We start from the raw sequence: 18,432 nt of genomic DNA, 5'->3' as shown, positions 1-18,432 counted from the left end.
AGTTGAAAAACAAAATTTCGCTTTCTTCATAAAAATACTAAATTTGTAAATAAAGAGTGCCACAGAAAATTGCTGACCTCGCCACTCATACTGAAGGGGCAGTAGAGCTAATATCAAAAAGAATAAACTGTGAATTTAACAGTAGAAAAACTCGACTCTGATCGAAAAAGATGTAACGAAACGTTCAAAACTCATTCCAAACTCAAAAAAACAAACAAGTGCTATGTCCTCAAAATAGTATTCATAAATTGAAGCAAAAATAAGATAACAGCATAAATTTTAACGGTATCGGCGAAGCGACAGGGTGTTGTTCCTCTTCCAGGTTGCCCTGCGGGATGGACGAGCCTTGTGATAAAGATGTCCTCTGCCACGTAAACCCCTGTTGCTCTTCCCAGCAGAGGTGAGCCCACGCAGCTCCCTGTGCTTATGCACTGGATTGCAAAGCCAATTGATTCTGGGATCATTCCTAATAGCAGCATGAGCAACATCCACCAGAACTACCTCGAAGTACTTGTAAGTCGAGTCCTGAAACACAAAATAGTCCAATTTTACCAACACCAAAACATTATTCACAATCAATTATCAATCTCTACAAGTGACTACAATAACAAACCTCGTTCACCCAGTAAGAGTTAAGGACCCTAAGTCCACCCAGCTTCCGTCCAGCTCGCTCCTCCGCAACAGATCTCTTGCTACGCTGGAATTTTAATTGAGTAACACCCTGGTTTGTTGGCTTACCATAAACAATACCTTTGGGAACTGGTCTCTTTCTGCCACCCCTACGTACACGCACACGGTACACCACGTAACCCTGCAGTGTCATAACCACAATCATCAATGGACTCAAACAATTAGCTTTACAACAACAGATGCACACTGGGTACAATTACCAATAAAAAAAAACTAAGTAATATAATTAATGCATTTAACAAGGGGGATTATTCGAATGAAATAAGTAATCGAAATAATAAAAATATAAATAAATTGTTACCTGCTTAGCCTTATAGCCCAAGCGACGAGCCTTGTCAGGGCGGGTTGGCCTTGTCAAACGAACAATGGAAGGCTGCTGCCTGTACTCCCAGCACCTAACCCGCTGCAAAAAGCGCATCACATCAGACTGCTTCTTGCGCCATAGCTCTGAAACATACTTGTAGGCACCTATGCCAAACACACCAACAACAAAAAATACTTTATCAACAACATTTCCAACAAAGAAACCACGTAAGTTATCAGAATAACCGTATATTTTATCAATCTTAATGAATATACACTATCCTTACACATTTATAAGTGATTATACATATGATTATTAATTTGATTCAAATTGACCCTAGAGAGTGTACATTATTTAAATTCTGATTGGTGTCAAAAAGATCACAAATAGATTACAATGTCCAAAAGATCACAAATAGATTACAATACCAAAACCATACATGCAACAGAAGCAAACATTGCTAAAACAATTAACTACGACTCCAAAAGACCAACTCAATTTAAAATCCCTTCGGTCTCACTATCAAAAACATAAAAATAAGCTTATCAGACCCTACACTCCAGCTAAAAATGTAGATAATATACTTTGCAGAAAAAAAATGACTTTTCAAACATCAAACAACACATTAGACGAGAAACTAAAAAAATTAATTAATTAATAAAAAAAAAGGACCCATTTTTGGACGAAGCAAAATTGTGCAATGCAGGACTAAAATCTAAATTGCCATATAGCACTAGCAACAACAACAAAAGATCATGAACAACGGGACACAATAACATGCAACCAAAAATGGTTGGACTTGGCAAATAGACGACGAGCATCTCTTATATAAACTTTTGCAGTAAAACCCTAAACCCTCTACAGGAAGCTCTAGAGAAACAATGGAGGGAAGGTTAATTAATCATTGTTATTGAACCAAATAATCATTCGCATTCAGGCATCAGATCTAACCATGATATGATTGACAAACAAAAACAAATCTTAATACGAATGGCAAAATAGATAGAGAACTTACCCATCGCGCAGTCACCACAGTGGAAGGGTTCTACCTCACCCACGCCAACTGAAACCTAGGGTTTCAGAATGAGTTCAAATACTTTATAGAGACACCACTGCAAGTACAGGCCTCCAGTTTCACAATTGGGCTTCTATTCTTTACATTTTGGGCCAGGCCTGCGGTGCTGATCAAACTTTATGAGATGCCGCTCAAACCTCTTTTTAGAATTTTTGAATAATTTAATTTTTTTATTTTATATATTTATTTAAATAGAACACTAAATAATTAAAATTTATATTTATTTAAAGTTTTTTATAATTTAAAATTTTTATTTATTTCATATTTTTATTTAAGTAAAATATTAAATAATTTAGGATTTTTATTTATTTAAAATTTTGAAAGACTTAAAAATAATGTATTTTAGATTTTATTGAAGTAGAAAATAAAATAATTTAGGACTTTAATTTATTTAAAATTTAAATAACATAAAAAAATTATTTACTTTATATTTTTATTTGAGTATGACATAAAATAATTTAACATTGTATTTATTTAAAATTTTGAATCATTTAAATTTTTTAGTTATTTACTTTCATTTAAAACGGACATTAAATAATTAATTTTATTTATTTATTAAGATTTTGAATAATTTAAAATTTTATTTATTTCAGATTTTTATTTAAGAATTACATTAATAATTTAGGATTTATATTTATTTAAAATTTAAAAAAAACTTAAAATTTTATTTATTTTATATTTTTATGTAAATAGGAAATAAAGCAATTTAGAATTTTGAAGAACTTAAAAATTTAATTTATTTAAATTTTTATATAAGTAAAACATAAAATAATAAATTATATATATTTATTTAATATTTTTAATGATTTAAAACTTTTATTTATTTCACACTTTTATTTAAATAAGACATTACATAATTTAGAGTTTATATTTATTAAGATTTTGTATCTATTTTAAAATAATGTCAAAAAATCATATAAGTTATACGAATTTTGCAATTTATGTATATTATATATAAGGTTTTAATATATATATATATATATATATATTACTTATGATATTGTTTAAAATTTATCTTGTAAAATAAAATGTTAAGTAATATATAATAAATGATAAGAAATGTATAATTATTTATTTAAAATTATTTTTAGACATTATTTTTAAAAAATAAAATTTGATGATTTAAATAGTTATTATATGTAATTAACTTTTTGAAAAAAAAAATATTAAATATTTATGGTGAAGTAAATTTAAATTTTTTATTTTTTTAAAATTAATTGAATATTTATGTTCACTAAGTAATAATCTTTTCTAATTGAGTATCAAATATTTTGTAGTGTAATATTTAAATTGATATTGTTCGAGTTGATAATCCCTGCACTGAATGCTTAAATGACAACGTTTGTACTTTTCTCTGAATGTGTTTAACCTTCGTTTGATAAATAAAATAAATTTAAATTTTACTTTTTAATTTTATAAAGTTTATTTATCTATTTTAAGATAATATTGAAAAGAATAATACAAATTAAACCAAATATTGAACATTTTTATAAGAAAATTTCAATATATTTATTGTATAATTTTTGTTTTTAATATGTATTTTTGTACTTTTCTCTGAATGTGTTTAACCTTCGTTTGATAAATAAAATAAATTTAAATTTTACTTTTTAATTTTATAACGTTTATTTATCTATTTTAAGATAATATTGAAAAGAATAATACAAATTAAACCAAATATTGAACATTTTTATAAGAAAATTTCAATATATTTATGTATAATTTTTGTTTTTAATATGTATTATGACGTTGTCTAAAATTTACCTTTGCAAAATAAAATCTTAAATAATTTATAATATATAGTAAGAAATATACAATTATTTATCTAAAATTATTTTTAGACACTATTTTAAAAAAAAAATAAAGTTTCTGATTTATATATTTTGTAATTAATTAACTATTTAAAAAGATTGGTAAAATATTTATGGTAAAGTAAATTTAAATTTTCTTATTTTAGTTTATAAAAATAATTTTGATACGTGTATTTTAAATAGTATATTTTCTTTGATAAATTAAATTTAAATTTTATTTTCTAATCTTGTAAAATTTAGTTATTATACCACGAGACGAGTCAGTCTTGGATCTGGTGGACCGACCGACCGAGTCAAGTAACACTTCAAGTCACACAATAAATGAAGTAACGACCAACAGTTACAATAACACTTAGTGTGTCACATTCATATCCTGGAATATGTGTGTAATTAACTAAATACTAATTAAATGAAAGATGGTACAAATATTTTTCAAATAATCCAACATACTTATATACCAATATATCTTCCTATTAGTGAGGTATCACGAAGCACATCAGTGAATATCTGATATCCAACTCATCATAATAAAGATCCATAACCAACACTATAAATAAACTCTTTGTGGGTGTAAGCACACTTTAATCAATGACCAATATATACTCTTTATACAAAATTTGCAATTTTTTACCAACATCTTAATGTATTTATTAATAAGTTTTTAATATATATATATATATATATTACCTATAATGTTTAAAATTTATCCTTGCAAAATAAAATGTTAAATAATATTATAATAAATGATAAGAAATATATAATTATCTATCTAAAATTATTTTTAGTCATTATTTTGAAAAAATAAAATTTGATTATTTAAATAGTCAGGAATCATGACCACATCAGTGAAGAACTGATATCCGACTCATCATAATAAGAACTCATAACCAACACTATAAATAAACTTTTACGGAGGTGTAAGGTTTAATCAATTACCAATATATACTCTTATACAAAATATTTGCAATTTTTTACCAACATTTTAATGTATTTATTAATAAGTTTTTAATATATATATATATATTACCAATAATGTGTTTAAAATTTATCCTTGCAAAATAAAATGTTAAGTAATATATAATAAATGATTAGAAATATATAATTATTTATCTAAAATTATTTTTAGCCACTATTTTGAAAAAATAAAATTTGTTGATTTAAATAGTTATTATACGTAATTAGCTTTTTTGAAAAAAAAAATTATAAAATATTTATGGTGAAGTAAATTTAATTTTTTTAATTTATTTTATAAAATTAATTTAATATTAATGTACAATAAGTAGTATATTTTTTTAATTTGGATTATCAAATACTTTACCTCTAAATCAAATATTTAAATTCATATTGCTGAACTGATGATCCTTGCAATAAATGTTTAAATGAATATTCATTTTAAAATAATATTGAAAAAACTATATAAATTAGATAAAAATTGAACACTTCTACAAAAAATTTAGTATATTTATTAAATAAAGAATCTGATATATATATATATATATTATTTATTCACGTATTTTATTTCATATTTAAATTTTAAGAAATAAATGTTTTAATTATATACTAAGTTTTAATAAAAAAAATCATATATACATAATAACTAGGTATGTTTTAAATTATATTATATAGGGAGAGAATTCATATTTTTATTATATATAAATATAATTGTTTTGGTGTATTCTATTGGCTATTAATCTGAAACATGTCCTTACCTTGTATTTGATATCTTATAATTGGCATTTTTTTCATGTTTCAAGAATCTCAGTTTTTTCTTCTGTTCTATATTACGTTCTATTAGAAAATAGTGCAACATTTGTTCTAATTAGTTAGTTGTGAGTTTAGATGGAGGAATAATTAAATATGAATTAAATAGAAACTAATTTTAGAAATAAAAAATAATTAGTTGTTATACTGATTAAATTATATACTATTTTAAATACTAAAAAGATTATTGATTTTTAAATTTATTTCTATTATTGATAAATAATTTTAAAATTGGTATCTAATTAGTCACAAAGGTTTTTGCTACCAAATTTAGAATCTAAATAATTGGTAGTTAAAACCTTGGTAGCTAATTAGATATTAATTTTGAAACTATTTACCAATAATAGAAACTAACTTAGAAATCAATAATTTTTGTAGTCTTTAAAATGGTTTTTAATTTAGTCAACATAACAACTAATTATTTTTTGTCTCTAAAATTGATTTTTATTTAATAATTTTTTTGTAGTGAAAATGGTTTGGAAATCGATAAATGTGTTTTTTTTATAATAGTGGAACTTTAGAGCTCGTTCTCTTCCTGTATGTGAAATTTGTTGTTGGTTATAGGTGGATTTTCGCTATCAAAGTTGGTCTTAATGTTACAATTGATAGTCTAAAAGTTCGTCTTATGACCAAAGGTTATACATAATTATTTTGTTTGGTTTATGTGATGTAGGAAGGCTTTGTTTCACTCACCCATTGCTTCCGCATCACTTTTTACTACTTTGATTCAAGAAGAACACATGAAAATGCCATCATTTGGTATCATGAGCTTTTGGTTCTTCAAGATGAGTAGCTTGGTCTTTTAAATTTTCAGTTCTTCTTTATTTCATATTGTCATTTAAATTCCATACTTGTCTTGCTGTTTTTTACTTTTTAAATTGTTCTTGGTGTGCTTATGGAAGATCCAACCGAAGCACAATTGTTCAATTGATCTTGAACAAATTATGTGCAGCTTGTGATAGGATTCCTTACACCATTGAGTGGCTGTTTTCTTTTAGGAATTTGAGTCCTTATTGCTTTCTTAATTTTGCTTCATTTTATGCTTTGAGTCTTTATTTTCTGAATCTATAAATGTTGTGTCAAGTCATGTGAATCCATATTTGTCAACAATTCTTAGTAGTCCTATTATTGGCTTGATTGTTTCTTGCTTTTGGGTCTCTTTAAATTGTTTGAATCTGCTGTTCTTTGATCCTTTGGTGCCTTTTTAATTTTTAGTTTGAGTTCATATTGTGTTTAGATCATACACAATTCTATTTCACAAATTTCCATTGTGTCTAAACTTTGGTATCTTGCTGTTTTTGTTTCCAGTTTTCAGATTCCCCTGTTTTCACCTTCTCTGTTTTGGCTGTTTTAACCCAGAAAATATTTCCACCCATAGGAAAATTCTGATTTTCTGGAAAATGCAAGTTTAAAGTGTTATAGAAAAGACAAAAAAAGAATTAGGTCAAAAGAAGCAACAGAAAAAAAATGATAAATCTTTTAAGATCAGAGTGCAAATCTGAAGCGCTCCAGCTGGCATAACCGAACACCAATTTTGCAAAATTTATTAAAAAAGAATGGTGCATCCGTTTTGAGTGAATCCAAAGCCAGATTTTAGATAAGATCCTGAATATCTTGCATAACAAATTTCAGAGCCAAATTCCAAAAATACAGATCAGCATAAATCGGGGAACAAACACGTTTTCTGGCCCACAACATTTTCCAATGGTGCTGTTTTTTTTTATTTGGTCATCTAATCTAGTGCTTTTCTTTAGGAATTCTTTTTGTGTGCCAACTTTTATTGAGTACCTTTAATTGTTTGCTTTAATTTCTTGAATCTCTTTCTAAGTTGTCATATTATAAATCCTTTTGGTGGTACTGTTTTCTTTCAATTAAATTTGTTTCTTGCTTTTGTTCCTTGACCTCTCTTTTTGGGTGCTGGAATTTATTTTCTCCCTTGGTGCTTATGTGCATGGAATTTGACTTGGTTTAAGGTTTAGCCCTTGTGAATAGGTGCTGGAAATTGGAGAATTAAAGCCAACATTCTAAGGAGGAGACAAAGTCAAAGCCGAAACAAACATTCTTGAAATAAACACTACAAACACTTGGAAGATCAACAATCAAAGACAACAAGGAAGTGCACTAATCAAAAGAGGATCAAGAAAGGGAGTTCTCTTATTTCCTTTGCAACTTGGTTTATTGTTAATTACCTTGTTAATTACGTTTCGACGGTGAGTGTGTCTTCAAGGGCTCAAAGTGTCCAAGAAGCCTCACCTAGGGCCGAATAGTATAGCAATTCTTTATTAGTAATTGTTACTTGTTTGTAATTGTTTTTTTTCTTGCTTTCATAGCTACGCTTTGCTTTCATAGCTACGCTTTGCATGTTTAATTTTGTTAAGTTTGTGTTAAACCGTCTAGCTTTGTTAATTAGTTAGCATACATTGTTTTCTTGCATTGAAAAAAAAAAGTTTTGATTTCTCAACTTACTTGTGTTCTAAGTAGTTTACTAAGAGGAAGTTTTGTGTGAAGACATTGAGGGATAGTTTTTGGCTAAGGCAAAGGCTTGGTATTTAAGTAGTCCTTTGTGACTCACCTCCCTTACCTGGAAAACTACCTTCTTTAACTTTCCTAAGTTTTCTCAAGGTAAAATACTTGTATACACAAACCTTTAGCCATGTCTTCTTCTTCTCATTCTACAAAGTCTATTGGAAGTGAATTAAAATCGTTAAAAACTCTTTTGAAAGAAGTTTCACAAACTGTGCAATCAATTGCATATAGACAATTGGAGAGTGAGACTAAACTTAATGTTTTGACTAAAGCAAAGGATGAGAAGTCTCACATTCTAAAAAAATTACCTTCTCATGCATATATCTCTAAAGATCATGATTCTTTTGGGGAGGGAAGCATTAGAGTAAATGATTATTATCAAGCACCCCCTAGAAGACATAGAAGAGATAGAAAAGAACAAGAAAACCCAAGAGAGGTTAGGGTAGAACAACCCCACTTCCATGGAAAAGAAAATATAGAAGCTTGCCTAGATTGGGAAATGAGGGTAGAAAAATTGTTTGCTTCCCATAAAGAAAGAAAGGAAAGAAAAATACAAAAGAAGAGAGGGGAAGTCGAAAGGGAAGCTAAAGAAAAAGAAGAAAAAGAAAAGCAAGAGAAGACCCTTGAAGAACAAAAGGCGTGGGAGAAGAGTGTTCCTTCCCACAAGGTCATTCAACAAGACCAAAGATTTAAAAATACCTTTGAAAATATGTGTCTTGTTGAACAACCTCAAAGCCTTACCTTTTGTAAAGGAACACTTGCAAGCCTAAATGAAAAAGAAGAGTCTTTAAAAGAAGCTTGCATAGATAAAAATGAAAAAGATTATTTCTCATATGTGCTAGGATATCACCAAGTGAATGTCAAGTTTTTTATAAGCATCTACAAAAACAATTTTTTATGTGAAGTAGGGCCTAAAGAAACTTGTCATGTCTTATTGAGACAACCATTGCAAAGTGTACAAATCCTTAGAAACAATGGTTGTCACAACGAGACTATCCTTACACATAAGAGAATGAGTCTTCATGAAGGAGAACTCATGGGACAAATTAGAGTTGATAAAACTCTAGAGCTTTTAAAAGGAAAACTTTTGTCCCCCATGAGAAAAGAAGTTCAAAGACATTACCTTAGGTACAATTCTTGTTTTCAAACTACGCCCAAGGCAATGTCTCATAAACTCTATACTCCTTCACCTTTTGCAAATGATCCTTGGGAAGATATAAATTTCATATTAAAACTCCCTAGGACAACAAAAGGTTGTGATTCAATCTTCATGGTTATGGATAAACTCTTCTCTAGAGAAGTGATACATCTTCATGGTTTATCTTCAAGCATAGTGTTGAATAGAGTTCCAAATTTCGCAAACCATGATTTGAGGATTTCCTTTGGAAAACTTCCAACTAAATTGCACACTTTAAATTTTTATCATCCTCAAACGCATGGTCAAAATATATTTGAAAATCTAGCTCTTTCTACTATGCCTAGAATAATCATGAAGTGCACACACAACTCTAGAGGTGAGCAAACATACCATAAAGTAGTTCACAAAACTACTTATATTTCTACTTTTAAAGTTATGTGTGGGTTCAATCATCTTTCTCCTTTTAACTTGTTACCATCTTCTATAGGATTTATGCCTAAAGAGAAAGTAACCACAAATGAACCTTTTAAAATACATAAGATAATTAGAGACCACACACAACCATTAAAAGAGAAACTTTGTCCAAGGTTGCCAAAACCAAAAGAAAAGCAAAAATGGCAACCTAGTAAAATTAATTTGCAAACTAACACCTATGCCTTATTTGATTATTTCTATAGGTGGACTTTTGATCCAGGAGGACAAGCTTTGGCGAAGCAAAAGGTTGCTATCCGAGATCAAGTCTGTAGATCTGAGGATAGATCTTTTCTCGAAGGAGGAGATGATGGACACCATCCAGCCACAACCATCCCCCTAGTTGAAGAAAAAGCTTTGGATTTGAGGACAAATCCTTTTCAAGAGGGAGGGGATGATGTAGGAGGGCTTTGTTTCACTCACCCATTGCTTCCGCATCACTTTTTACTACTTTGATTCAAGAAGAACACATGAAAATGCCATCATTATGACAATATGTTTTCTCTTTCGAGATTGGTATGTTGTCTCGACAAATCTTTATATGACCTCAAACAGCCTCCTAGGGTATGATTTATAAAATTTAGTAATGCTGTTCAATAATTTTGATGACATTGAACTCTTCTCTTTTGTGAATTTTGGGTGGTTTGCGGAAGCTTTGTGGATTATTGATGGAACAAGGCCCTCCTAGGAGGTGTGGCTGCCTTGGAGGTGCATGAAGAGTAGGAATTTATGGAGGTTCGACCAACCCATTTGAAAGGTGAAAGGATTGAAGATTAAATTGATTATTGTTATGCTTCCAAACTTGAGCCATACTTTACTTCCTTGCCTAGAATCTAGGTCTTAATCTTCAATCCTTTCACCTTCCAAAGGGGTTGGCCGAACCTCCCTAAATTCCTACTCTTCATGCACCTCCAAGGCAGCCACACCTCCTAGGAGGGCCTTGTTCCATCAACAAACCACAAAGCTTCCGCAAACCACCCAAAATTCACAAAAGAGAAGAGCTCAATGCCATCAAATTTGGTATGACTCGCAGTGAGACAAATCATTCAATTTTTTACTGTCAATCGAGTGTTGGGTGTAACTATTTAGTAATATATGTTGATGGCATTATTTTTACAGGTAGTCATCACCATGACAACTCACAGGTAAATAAACATATTTGTCACCACTTTTAGACCAAAGATCTTGACAAACTAAAATATTTCTTGGGAAATGAGGTAGCACAATCCAACAATGATTTTAGAATGAACACATAAGAAATAGACGAAATACATGTATAAAAATGTTGGGATAATCTATGGTAACTCAAAGAAGTGTAATAAGGAGGGGAGGATAATAGGAAGGTCAAACTCAATTGTCGGAGCGAGAGAGGATGGAAAAGTTGGCCCTAGAAGCGAGTCATCCGATGGACGATGGAAAGTCTTTCGTTGACTGTACACTTGAAGTGTTGGTGGAGATGAGAGATCTTTTAAGTTCATTATGTAAGAAATTATGTAAATTAATTTCTATAAAGTGACTCACATGACTTAGAGTTTGGGCTTTGGGCCCGAATATGATTTAATAATAATAATAGAATTAAAGGCCCATTGGTTAATGTGAGAAATATATATCTGATGATATACCTAATGGAAAACCTACATCTGATGGAGATTGAGAACTAAAGGCTATAGGGTTCTGTCTTTGCAAATAATAGGTGTCTCACTGTTAACCATCACGAAAGTGTGTGACAAGTACGGAATTGATAAGAGATAGATTGGGACAAAGGAGATAAAGTAACTGCTCAATTAGGATCACTCATGGATGAAGGTAAGTGTCTATTCCTTCTTGATTGTATGATTAAGTGAGAATCATGATATGATAAGATCTATTTGTGAACATAATTGTATGTGTTCAATTTACGTTTATTCATGTTTTGATTTACATGTGGTATCAGAGCCTCGTTGTTCATGTTGTGATTCTCCATTAATGTTTTTCCAAAATCAAATAACCCTAATTTTAAAATATTCCCAATTTAAGAACACTAATTTTAAAATTAGGGTTTATAAATTAAGGTTTTCATTCCTCTATGATAGTTCCCTAATTGTCCTAAACCATCAAAATTAAAGAACCCTAATTTTAATTAATCCCAATTGAAGAACCCTAATAATTAGGGTTTATGGATCAACGCCATTAACAGCGTAAAACCTTTTGAACCCAAACGCAAGAACGGTGGCTGCTGCGGCGTGGTGGTTCGCACAGAACGGTGGCTGCTGCTGCTGCGGCACTGTGACTCATTGTGAGAGGGGTGGTTAACGGCATCCTTGCAGCTTAAGCAATTTTGCTTCATGAAAAAGAAGCAAATTTGATTTACTGTGCCTTAGGTTATCAATTTTATTAATATTATATTAGAAATATAAAATAATGAAATACGTCAATTTTATTAATATTATATTATAATATAATATAATAAAATGCATGAAAAGAATCCCATTAGTGAATCCATGTATGAATTATTCTCTACCATCATGAAATGCATGAATTCTTTGTTGCACTCCATATTAAAGTTTAATCAACTGTTACTTTTCTGTAATTTAGGTTATGTTATAATGTAATTAAATTTATATTTAAATTAAACTTTAATTAATTAATTAAAAGTGAGTAACGAAAAATTATTTTCTGTTTTATGTATCATTTTTTTTAATGTAATTTAATTTACGTTAAATTAAAGTTTTAATGAAATTTTATTATGTTCATTAAATTAAAGTTTAATTAATTGATTGAAAGTGAGGAATGGAAAATTATTTTTCCGCTTTATGTATTAATTTTTTAAATTAAGATTATGGAATTATTTGTATGATAGATTTGTAATCACCAAAGTGATCAAATCTTTATGTTTTATTTAATTCCAAATTATGGATGATGAAATTTTATTTCAATTAATGATATTATTTATGGAATTATTTGTATGATAGATTTGTAATCACCAAAGTGATCAAATCTTTATGTTTTATTTAATTCCAAATTATGGATGATGAAATTTTATTTCAATTAATGATATTATTTATGGAATTATTTGTATGGTAGATTTGTAATCACCAAAGTGATCAAATCTTTAAGTTTTATTTAATTCCAGATTACTGATAAATTTTATTCCAATTACCTATATAATGGATGCTAAATTATTTATATATATGAGTAAATGGAAATTCATTATTATAGGGCATTATGGATCACCCAAAGGTTGATTAGTTGTCCTTATAACTAATGGATATGATTGTTGGTAGTGAGTATGTGTTATTAGCTTTGCTTGTATATCCAAAGATAACAAGTGTTTCTAGTTAATGCATACATCTTGCCAAATAAAGTTAATACTATTAGCATCATTATGTTTTGTGTATTAATGAATCTTCCAAAGGAGAACATTAGTATACATAGAATGTTTTCTGAATCTGTATAGTATGTTTAGTTTATGACTCGAAGTATTAATGTTAAGCATGTGTAATTGCAGTATCTGTTCCTGTAGCCTTACATTCGTAAGCTACGTCTGTTCTAGTCTTTAATGGTCTAAATTTCTCTGACTGGAGTGAAAAAGTCCAATTTCACTTAGGTGTATTGGATCTTGATTTGGCCATTCGAATCGAGAAACCTGCTGTTATTACCGATGATAGTAGCAATAAGGAGAAAGCTCATTATAGGGCTTGGGAAAAGTCAAATAGACTCAACCTGATGTTTATGCGAATGAGCATAGCAAACAATATTAAGTCTACTCTTCCCGAAACCGAAAATGCAAAAGAATTCATGAAGTCTGTGAAAGAGTGCTCCCAAACAGCTGATAAGTCTCTTGCTGGGACATTAATGACTACATTAATCACCATGAAATTTGATGGTTCTCGTACTATGCACGAACATGTCATTGAAATGACTAATATTGCGGCAAGACTTAAGTCTCTGGGAATGGAAGTGGATGATAATTTTCTCGTACAGTTCATTTTGAACTCTTTACCGTCTGAGTATGATCTTTTCCATATAAACTATAACACTATGAAAGATAAGTGGAATATGCATGAATTGCATAGCATGTTAGTTCAGGAAAAGACTAGATTGAAGAATCGAGGAAACCACTCCATACATTATGTGAACAATCAAGGAGCTAGAAAGAAAGGCTTCAAGAAACAAGGAAAGGGTAAAGGACCACTGAAGATAAATGAGTCCTCTACTACGCTCCAGAAGAAGAATGACAAATGTCATTTCTGCAAGAAAGCTGGACATTTCCAAAAGGATTGTCTGAAACGCAAGGCTTGGTTCGAAAAGAAGGGGATTACTTTCAACCCGAACCATAAAGCCAAATGAAAAGTTTGTCTTCATGGGGAATAGAGAGAAGGTTCCAGTGAAAGCAGTCGGCTCGACACTGGATTTTATTTAGATTTAATGGATAATTTATTTTTTTATTATGTACCTAGGATATCTAGGAATTTAGTTTTATTGTCTAAACTTGATGATGCCGGATACTCTTTTATATTTGGGAATGTTTCAGTTTATATCAACGTACCTGTTTGATAGGATCTGGTACTCTTTATGATGAATTATATAAATTGAATCTCGATAATCTATATGCTGAAACTCTTATGACCTCGCTTCATATTGTTGGCATTAAACGTAGTTTAGTGAATTATTGTTCTGCTTTCTTGTGGCACAAACATTTGGGACACCCGTTTCATTGTGGATGTATGCTTTAAAAACTGTCATGCATCTCTTGAACAGGGTTCCTAGTAAGGCAGTTCAAAAGACACCTTTTGAATTATGGACAGGAAGGAAACCCAGCTTGAGACACCTGCATGTTTGGGGATGTCAGGCAGAAGTCAGAATATACAATCCGCAAGAGAAGAAATTGGATGCAAGAACAATCAGTGGATATTTCATTGGTTATCCAGCAAAGTCAAAAAGGTATATGTTTTACTGTCCTACCCATAACACAAGAATTGTTGAATCTAGAAATGCACGGCTCGTTGAAAATGGTGAAACCAGTGGGAGTAATACTTCACAAAATGTGGAGATTAAGGAAGTTAGAGTACAAGTTCCTTTAACTAGTACCTTTACTTCAAGTATTGTTGTTCCTAATGTAGTTGAGTCACTTAACGATGAAGAAGAACAACAAATTAATGATCATGAAGAAAACAATGAACCTGTAGTAGAACAACCACAAGAAATAGTATTAAGAAGATCTCAAAGAGAAAGAAAGTCTGCTGTTTCGAATGATTATGTGGTTTACCTACAAGAGTCAGAAAATAACTTAAGTATTGATAATGATCCAGTTTCATTTTCAGACGCCATCAATGATGATAATTCTGATAAGTGGTTAGATGCCAAGAAAGATGAGCTTAAATCAATGACACAGAATGATGTATGGGACCTTATAGAATTGCCAGAAGGATGCAAGAGAGTCGGGTGTAAATGGGTCTTTAAGACTAAACGTGACTCTCATGGCAATATCGAACGTTACAAGGCCCGACTTGTTGCCAAAGGTTTTACTCAAAAGGATGGTATTGATTATAAGGAAACATTTTCACTTGTTTCTAAGAAAGATTCCTTTAGAATTATCATGGCATTAGTAGCTCATTATGATCTTGAGTTGCATCAGATGGATGTCAAAACTGCTTTTCTGAATGGGGATTTAGAAGAGGATGTTTATATGGACCAACCAGTGGGGTTCATTGAAGAAGGGAAGGAACACATGGTGTGTAAACTTAAGAAATCAATATACGGGCTTAAACAGGCTTCTAGGCAATGGTATCTTAAGTTCAATGATACTATTGTGTCCTTTGGGTTTAAGGAAAACATTGTTGATCGGTGTATATACCTGAAGGTCAGTGGGAGCAAGTTTATATTCCTGATTCTGTATGTTGATGATATCTTGCTTGCAAGTAATGATCTTGGTCTATTAAGTGAGACTAAGAAGTTTCTCTCTAATAACTTTGAGATGAAAGATATGGTTGAGGCATACTATGTGATAGGAATTGAAATATTCCGTGACAGATCACAAGGACTGTTAGGTTTGTCTCGGAAAGCATATATTAATAAAGTTTTAGAGAGATTCAGAATGGATAAATGTTCGACATCTCTTGTTCCAATACAGAAAGGAGACAAATTTAGTCTCATGCAATGTCCAAAGAATGACTTGGAACGGAAACAGATGGAGAATATACCTTATGCATCTATTGTTGGGAGTTTAATGTATGCTCAAACTTGTACACGACCAGTTATTAGTTTTGCAGTTGGTATGCTTGGTAGATACTAGAGTAATCCAGGATTGGATCATTGGAAAGCTGCAAAGAAAGTTTTAAGATACTTGCAAGGAACGAAGGATCACATGCTTACTTATAAAAGATCTGATCATCTTGAGGTGATTGGATATACAAATTCAGATTTGCTGGCTGTATGGATACACGAAAGTCTACTTTTGGTTATGTGTATCTTTTAGCCGGAGGAGGGATTTCATGGAAAAGTGCGAAGCAGACAGTCATTATTGCATCCACCATGGAGGCTGAATTTGTGGCATGCTTTGAGGCCACAGTTCAAGCTAATTGGTTGCGGAATTTTGTTTCAGAACTTGGAATTGTTGACAATATTGCCAAGCCGCTAAGAATTTATTGTGATAACTCCGCAACAGTCTTCTTTTCTAAAAACGACAAGTATTCCAAAGGTGCTAAACATATGAAATTGAAATACTTTGCCGTTAAAGAAGAAGTTCAGAAACATAGAGTGTCAATAGAACATATTAGCACTGATCTTATGATTGCTGACCCTTTAACAAAAGGGTTACCGCCTAAAACATTTACTGGTCATGTTGTAAATATGGGCATTATGTCTACTAGTGAATGATGAATGTTGTTATTAATGCTTATTTGACACTCTGAGCTCATTGATAAATAAAGTTTCTGAAATTTATGTTGTTTTCTACTTTATGTATATGCATGCAAATTATGTTATTATGGTGTGGAAAACAAATTATGTTGTTATTGATGACAATGACATTATGTTTGAACCTATTATGAATTTCTCACTATAAAAGTCATATTAAAGAGAAAGAATGATATAGTAGTACATGGAAGGAAATGTGTTGATTGAAATGACATGTAACCGCCATGACTCTTATTATTTTTGTATCCTTGATCTTGATTAATGGTAGAACTAATTTATGTAAGGCCTTTTAAATGCGCATTTATGTCATTATTAAATCATGAAAGTATTATAACTCATATGAGTCAAGTGGGAGAATGTAAGAAATTATGTAAATTAATTTCTATAAAGTGACTCACATGACTTAGAGTTTGGGCTTTGGGCCCGAATATGATTTAATAATAATAATAGAATTAAAGGCTCATTGGTTAATGTGAGAAATATATATCTGATGATATACCTAATGGAAAACCTACATCTGATGGAGATTGGGAACTAAAGGCTATAGGGTTCTGTCTCTGCAAATAATAGTTGTCTCACTGTTAACCATCACGAAAGTGTGTGACAAGTACGAAATTGCTTAGAGATAGATTGGGACAAAGGAGATAAAATAACTGCTCAATTAGGATCACTCATGGATCAAGGTAAGTGCCTATTCCTTCTTAATTGTATGATTAAGTGAGAATCATGATATGATAAGATCTATTTGTGAACATAATTGTATGTGTTCAATTTACGTTTATTCATGTTTTGATTTACACATTAGACACAACAAGAAGATTACAAATAACAAGGATATTGACTTGATCATATTTTAGGAAACTTTTCCGATAAAAAATAAGTTTTCTGTAAATTGTCATAATTTTGAAAGTTTCACAAAATATTTACAAGAAAAATCTCATATATAAAATATTGCAGTGATAATACTTATCCCTACTAGTAAATGAGATTATCATTGGAGACATTAAGCTTAGGTTCTTGTGTCTGTGTTCCCGCTTCATCTTTTGCAAGCTAACTTGGTTGGAGTGTTCTTTGCTAGAAATTAGTGTTTAACTTTTCCCTTCTGTTTTTTTTTTCACCCCTTGTACCCGAAAATGTCACTATACTATAAAATTATTCAACTATTTTTCTTATATATTTTGATATGTTCAAAAATGATTTTTTAAGTATTTTGATCTTAAACTTCCTTTTAACATCAATATCTTGATCTTAAGTATGCATACATCATTAGAAGTTAATGCTTCTAATCGTTCTTTAGTACTCACTTACTCCATTACAATTTTAATAAAAAAAAAATCAGTGAACTAAAGAATTAGAGTGTTTATAATCTAAAGAATTATAATGTTTATACTCTATTCTTGAATTTAATTTCCAAACAATATAGAATTTCATGATGATATTCCACATAATTATAATTTTTTTAAATAGACATTTTAAATTTTAATAATATTTAATTGATTCAAAAAAATTACCTTGCTTCTGTCTTCGGAAGCAAAAGCCACTGTCTCTAGCTATGAAATAAAATAAAATAAAAAGCAAAATCATGTAAACCAAAATGAACGAAATAAAAAAATTTATAAATAATAAACTAGCCCAAAGTAAGAGTTTCAACAATTTTTCACCGGTACACAAAAATGCACTCAGAATTGTATGATTCACCAGTACACAAAATGCAGTGGGAATTGTATCATATATCATAGAATAGAAGCTCCACATTTATAAG

The 18,432-nt window shown here is 30.3% G+C and overlaps 2 protein-coding genes across 2 annotated transcripts; one reads left to right on the top strand and one right to left on the bottom strand.

Annotated features, from left to right (window-relative positions):
• Positions 1 to 173: 173 nt before the first annotated feature.
• Positions 174 to 2,066, bottom strand: LOC137810486 (large ribosomal subunit protein eL15z). Its single transcript, XM_068611758.2, has 4 exons — positions 2,010 to 2,066; positions 992 to 1,158; positions 614 to 811; positions 174 to 525 (listed from the first exon to the last, which is right to left on the bottom strand). Exons 1-4 carry the CDS (start codon positions 2,011 to 2,013, stop codon positions 280 to 282), a joined length of 615 nt encoding a protein of 204 aa, XP_068467859.1. The 5' UTR covers positions 2,014 to 2,066; the 3' UTR covers positions 174 to 279.
• A 9,503-nt stretch (positions 2,067 to 11,569) lies between these two features.
• Positions 11,570 to 14,102, top strand: LOC150028965 (uncharacterized). Its single transcript, XM_090299397.1, has 2 exons — positions 11,570 to 11,579; positions 13,306 to 14,102. Exons 1-2 carry the CDS (start codon positions 11,570 to 11,572, stop codon positions 14,100 to 14,102), a joined length of 807 nt encoding a protein of 268 aa, XP_090155523.1.
• Positions 14,103 to 18,432: the final 4,330 nt, after the last annotated feature.

The sequence above is a fragment of the Phaseolus vulgaris genome, chromosome 2, assembly GCF_051622355.1.
Source record: "Phaseolus vulgaris cultivar YP4 chromosome 2, ASM5162235v1, whole genome shotgun sequence".
NCBI lineage: Eukaryota > Viridiplantae > Streptophyta > Magnoliopsida > Fabales > Fabaceae > Phaseolus > Phaseolus vulgaris.
This window is presented reverse-complemented; position numbering and strand designations above follow the sequence as displayed.